At 34.2% G+C, this 6,349-nt stretch overlaps 1 protein-coding gene across 1 annotated transcript in view; it reads left to right on the top strand.

Moving 5' to 3' along the window:
- ZNF91 (zinc finger protein 91) overlaps nt 1-1,519 on the top strand; it is a 203,078-nt gene extending 201,559 nt beyond the window's left edge. Inside the window, 8 exon segments of the mRNA XM_011953523.1 lie at nt 1-665; nt 751-818; nt 821-880; nt 883-1,044; nt 1,047-1,152; nt 1,154-1,274; nt 1,276-1,326; nt 1,328-1,519. Of these exon segments, the coding sequence (XP_011808913.1) occupies nt 1-665; nt 751-818; nt 821-880; nt 883-1,044; nt 1,047-1,152; nt 1,154-1,274; nt 1,276-1,326; nt 1,328-1,519 (1,425 nt within the window).
- Nucleotides 1,520-6,349: the final 4,830 nt, after the last annotated feature.

Raw genomic sequence — 6,349 nt, forward strand, 5'->3', positions numbered from 1 at the left:
ACTGGAGAGAAACCCTACAAATGTGAAGAATGTGGTAAAGCATTTATATGGCCCTCAACCCTAACTAAACATAAAAGGATTCACACTGGAGAGAAACCCTACAAATGTGAAGAATGTGGCAAAGCTTTTCATTGATCCTCAAATCTTACTAAACATAAGATAATTCATACTGGAGAGAAGCCTTACAAGTGTGAAGAATGTGGCAAAGCATTTATATGGTCCTCAAACCTTACTGAACATAAGAAAATTCATACTAGAGAGAAACCCTACAAATGTGAAGAATGTGGTAAAGCAGTTAGCCGATCCTCAGCCCTAAATACACATAAGAGAATGCACACTGGAGAGAAACCCTACACATGTGAAGAATGTGGCAAAGCTTTTAGCCAATCCTCAACCCTTACTGCACATAAGATAATTCATACTGGAGAGAAACCCTACAAATGTGAAGAATGTGGCAAAACTTTCATATTGTCCTCAACCCTATCTAAACATAAGAGGATTCACACTGGAGAGAAACCCTACAAATGTGAAGAATGTGGCAAAGCTTTTAGTCAATTCTCAAATCTTAGTACACATAAGATAATTCATACCGGAGAGAAACCTTACAAGTGTGACGAATGTGGCAAATCATTTATCTGGTCCTCAACCCTTTTTAAGCATAAGAGAATTCATACTTGAGAGAAATCTTAAAAAGGGTAAAGAATGTGGGAAAGCATTTATAAGTTTCTCAACCCTTACTGAACATGAGATAATTCATACTAGAGAGAAACCTTACAAATGTGAAGAATGTGGCAAAGCATGTATATGGTCCTTAACGCTAAACGTAAGAGGATGTACACTGGAGAGAAACCCTACAAATGTGAAGAATGTGAAAAAGCTTTTAATCCTCAAATCTTAATAAACATTAGATAATTCACACTGGAGAGGAACCTTACAAGTGTGAAGAATGTGGGAAAGCTTTTAATCGATTCTCAAATCTTACTACACATAAGATAATTCATACTGGAACTAAACCCTACAAATGTGAAGAATGTGGCAAAGCATATAGTCCTCACCCCTAAGTAGACTTAAGAGGATGCACATTGGAGAGAAACCTTGCAAATATGAAGACTGTGGCAAAGCCTTTAAATGTTCCTCAACTCTTACTAAACATAATTCATACTGAAGAGAAACCCTACAAATGTGAAAAATGTGGCAAAGCCTTTAAGCAGTCTTCAATCCTGAGTAACCGTAAGAGAATTCAAACTGGAGAGAAACCCTGCAAATCTGAAGAAATGTGGGAAATCTTTTAACCTATCTTCAACCTTTATTAAACATAAGGTAATTTCATACTGGAGTAAAACCCTACAAATGTGAAGAATGTGGCAAAGTGTTTTTCTGGTCCTCAGCCCTAACTAAACATAAGAAAATTCATGCTGGACAGCAACCCTACAAATGGGAAAAAATCGGCAAAGCCTTTAACCAGTCCTTACATCTTACTACAGATAACACATGTTGGAGAGAAATCTTACAAGTGTGAATAATGTGGAAAGCCTAAAAAAGTCCTCAATTCTTAACAGATACAAGATTATTCATACTGAAGACAAACTCTGCAGATCTGAAAGATGTGCCAATGCTTTTGACAGCACCTCAAACTTTTCTAAACAAAGAAAATCATGCTCCTGACAAATCCTAGAAATGTGAAGAATGTGACAAAGACTTCAAATGATTGTCAGCAATTGATTGTGGGTAAGATAATTCATACTGAAAAAAAACTACCACTGTGAACAATGTGGCCAAACTTCTAACCAATGCTTACAGCTTATTGCACCGGAAGGCATTTATATTTGAAAACAAATGTACAAATATAGACAAAGTAAAAAAACCATTAATACCTGCTCACATCTTACTCAAAATCAAAGAGTTCATACTAAATAAAAGCATTAAAAGTCTAATTACCATCAAAAGATAAGAACATATGTCTTTAAAGTGCAGAAGAGTATTTATTTTGAAAAAGCATTACAAATATGAAGAGGGATGTAGTACCTTTACTTGTATCACAGAGCTTATTGTACACATTTTATACTAGAGGAAAACCCTGAGGCAGTTATTAAAATTTTGCTCAGTATCACGGAGTTTATATTGAAGAAAACCCTGCAAATATGCTGAATTTGGAAAAATATTTTTTCAAAAACTACAAATTATAGAACAACAAAGAGTTCATACTAAAATATATTTTTGCAGATGCATTAATATGAAAGATGTTCAATCCAAAATTAAGTCTATATAAATATCAGGGAATAATTCACAGTAGAAATATCTAGGGCACTCAAACTTTAGACATTACACTAAATCAGAGTGTGAGTATAGGAAATAATACAAACTAAAGTTCGTGTAAACATTAATTGTGTATAACTTTAAAAGAAGTAGAATAGTTTTTGGAGTTATAATTACATTCAAAGTATACTTTTTTTTTTGAAAATACAGAATTTTTAAAAAGCGAATAATAATGGAGTTAAACTCTTAAATTACTTCATGCTGTTTCACCATTCCTAGTGTATTCACATGTGAAAACATGTGACTAACTTGCTACATAAAAGATATGATTCTTTTTTATTAGCTAGGCATTATTACTTTTTCTATGGAAAGGTAAGTACCTTAAAATATAAGATACATGATGAAAATTTAAGTAAAGAGGCTCTGTGGGTTAACATAATATTGAGTTATGCATGAGGTAGGTGTTCAGAGTAATATTTTTCTGCATCATTATGAAAGAAAAGCATTCTTATTTAGTTAACATTAAGTTAGTAATATTGTACTTTTATGGAATAATATACATTATATTTTTAAATTATAAATTATGTGTGAACTTAACTTTTTAAGTCAGCATTTTTAATATGTTAAATACTATCGTGAATTCTTTGAAGCATTATGCCACTAACTTTAACCTATTCCACCTTATTCAGTGATGTAGGTAAAAGATGGTAATAATACACTATTTGGTAAGATAATGGACTGAGATCTCTAGTAATCTTTTTGCCAGTGGCTTTAAATGGCCAATAAGTTAAAGAATATTGTTCCTATAGGTTAAATTTTATTCTTATTTTTACATTCAAATTTATTTTTCTTAATTTTTGTGGATATGTAATATGTGTATATGTTTATGCCATATATGGCATATTTTGATACAGACATGTGATATGTAATAATCACATCAGAGGAAATGAGATATCCATTACCTCTAGCATTTATTCTTTGTGTTACAAGCAATTCAGTTCTTCAGTTTTAGTTATTTTTAAATGTACAATTAAGTTGTTATTGACTACAGGGTCATTTTTATGGTCATAATGAAAATTATATACAAACCCAAGTAAAATCCATACATTTCTGTGTCCTGAATAAATATTTTTTAAAATTTTAATATATTTTTATTTGAATATGTGGCCTCTGGCTGCAAGCACATACGAGCTCTTAGTATTGATTTACATGGAATTAAATATACAGATCTATTAGTCTAAAGATAAATCTTAGGTGCAAATAAATTGTGTAGTGTGTTTGTGTTAGTGTATGTTTGAAACTATTTTTAACCAAAAAAAAGTAATATTGGAACAAAATAAATCATTTTAAGAAGGTGTCTAATTTACTAGAAAAAAAACAAAAATTCTCAAAAATACTGAAAGTAAATATATGCTCTCTGCTTTGTATTAAATTTATTACCGTATAACTTTTTGGTTTATGCTTCAGAATCTCCCCATGCAAAATATGTGTTTTAACTTGACTGTTACTCATGTTAGACCCATAATTTTTTGTTTGTTTGTTTAGTAGTTTTCTTCTTTTTCTTTTTTTCTTTCTTTTTTTTTTTTTTGAGATGAAGTCTTGCTCTGTTGCCCAGACTGGAGTGCAATGGTGTGATCTTGGCTTATTGCAACCTCTGCTTTTCGGGTTCAAGCAGTTCCCCTGCCTCAACCTCCCAGGTAGCTGGGATTACAGGTGCCCGCCAATACACCCAGCTAATTTTTGTATTTTTAGTAGAGGCAGGGTTTCACTGTGTTGGTCAGGCTGGTCTCGAACTTCTGACCTCAGGTGATCCACCCACCTCGGCCTCCCAAAATGCTGGGATTACAGGTGTGAGCCACCGTGCCCAGCCTGTGTAATAGTTTATGGAATATTCATTGTGTGAGCTGGTCTGTAAGTATAATAATTACTTTTTTAATTTCATTGTGCCATTATTTATTGGGGTGCAGGTGGTATTTGGTTAGATGAGTAAGTTCTTTAGTGGTGATTTGTGAGACCCTGATGGACCCATCACCTGAGCAGTATACACTGCACCATATATGTTGTCTTTTATCCCTCTCCCTTCCTACTCTTCCCCCCAAGTCTCCAAAGTCTATTTTATCATTCTTATGCCTTTGCGTCCTCATAGCTTACCTCCCACATATCAGCAAGAACATATGTTTGATTTTCCATTCCTCAGTTAATTCACTTAGGATAATAATCTCCAATATCATCCAGGTCATTGCAAATGCTGTTAATTTCTTTTTGTGGCTGAGTAGTTTTCCAACATATATGTACATGTCATAGTTTCTTTACTCATTGATTGATGGGCATTTTGGTTGGTTCCACGAGTCTGGAATTGTGAATTGTGCTGCTAGAAATATGGATGTTCAAGTATCTTTTTCAAGTAGTCAGTATTTGGGTTTATTTCTGGGTTCTCTGTTCCATTGGTCTATGTTTCAAATAAGGACTTCTTTTCCTGTGGGTAGTTACCCAGTGGTGGGATTGCTGGATCAAATGGTAGTTCTACTTTTAGTTCTTTAAGGAATCTCCACACTTTTTTCCGTAGCAGCTGTACTAGTTTACCTTTCCACTAGCAGTGTAGAAGTTTTCCCTGATTGCTGCATCCAAGCCAACATCTACAGTTTTTTGATATTTTGATTAGGTCCATTCTTGCAGGAATAAGGTGGTATGGCATTGTGGTTTTCATTTGCATTTCCCTTATCATTAGTGATGTTGAACTTTTTAAATGTTTGTTAGCCATTTGTATATCTTCTTTTGAGAATTGTCTATTCATGTCTTTGGCCCACTTTTTGATGGGATTTTCTTTTCTGACTGATTCGTTTGAGTTCACTGTAGATTCTGGATATTAGTCCTTTGGCAGATGTATAGATTGTGAAGATTTTCTCCCACTCTGTGAGTTGTTTACTCTGCTGACTGTTTCATTTGCCATGCAAAATCTCTTTAGTTTAATTAGGTCCCAGCTATTTGTCTTTGTTTTTACTACACTTGCTTTTGGGTTTTTGGTCATGAAATTTTTGCCTAGCTAATGCCTAGAAGGGTTTTTCCAATGCTATCTTGCAAATTTTTATAGTTTCAGGTCTTAGGTTTAAGGCCTTAATTCATCTTGAGTTGATTTTTGGTATAAGGTGAGAAATGAGTATCCAGTTTCATTCTCCTACATGTGACTAGCCAATTATCCCAGCACCATTTGTTGAAAAGGGTGTCCTTTCCCCACATTATGTTTTTGTTTGCTTTGTTGAAGATCAGTTGGCTGTAAACATTTGGGTTTATTTCTGGGTTCTCTCTTCCTTTGGTCTATGTGCCTGTTTTTATACCAGTACCATGCTGTTTTGGTGACTACAGCCTTATAGTTTGAAATCAGGTAGTGTGGTGCCTCCAGATTTGTTCTTTTTGCTTAGTCTTGCTTTGGCTATGTGGGCTCTATATGAATTTTAGAATTGTTTTTTCTAACTCTGTGAAGACTGATGGTGGTATTTTGATGAGGATTCTGTTGAATTTGTAGATTGCTTTTGGCAGTATGGTCATTTTCACAAATTTGATTCTACCCATCCGTGAGCATGGGATGTGTTTCTATTTGTTTGTGTCATCTATGATAACTTTCAGCAGTGTTTTGTAGTTTTCCTTGTAGAGTTCTTTCGACTCCTTCATTAGGTATGTTCCTAAGTATTTTATTTTTGTTCAGCTATTGTAAAAGGGGTTGAGTTCTTGATTATTTCTCCATTTGCTTGCTGTTGGTGAATAAAAGAGCTACTGATTTTTTTACATTAGTCTTGTATCCAGAAACTGCTGACTTCTTTTATGAGTTTGAGGAGCTTTCTGGAGGAGTCCTCAGGGTTTTCAAGGTAAATGATCTTATCATCAGCAAACAGGTACAGTTTGACTTCCTGTTTACTTATTTGGATGCTGTTTATTTCTTGTCTTACTTCTCTGGATAGGACTCCAGAACTGTGTTGAAGAGGAGTGCTGAGAGTGGGCATCCTTTCTTTTCTCTGTTCACAGAGGGAATGCTTTCAACTTTTCCCCATTCACTATTATTTTGACTGTGGGTTTGTCATAGATAGATTTTATTACA

Source organism: Colobus angolensis, unplaced genomic scaffold, assembly GCF_000951035.1.
Source record: "Colobus angolensis palliatus isolate OR3802 unplaced genomic scaffold, Cang.pa_1.0 Scaffold365, whole genome shotgun sequence".
NCBI classification, from domain to species: Eukaryota; Metazoa; Chordata; class Mammalia; order Primates; family Cercopithecidae; genus Colobus; species Colobus angolensis.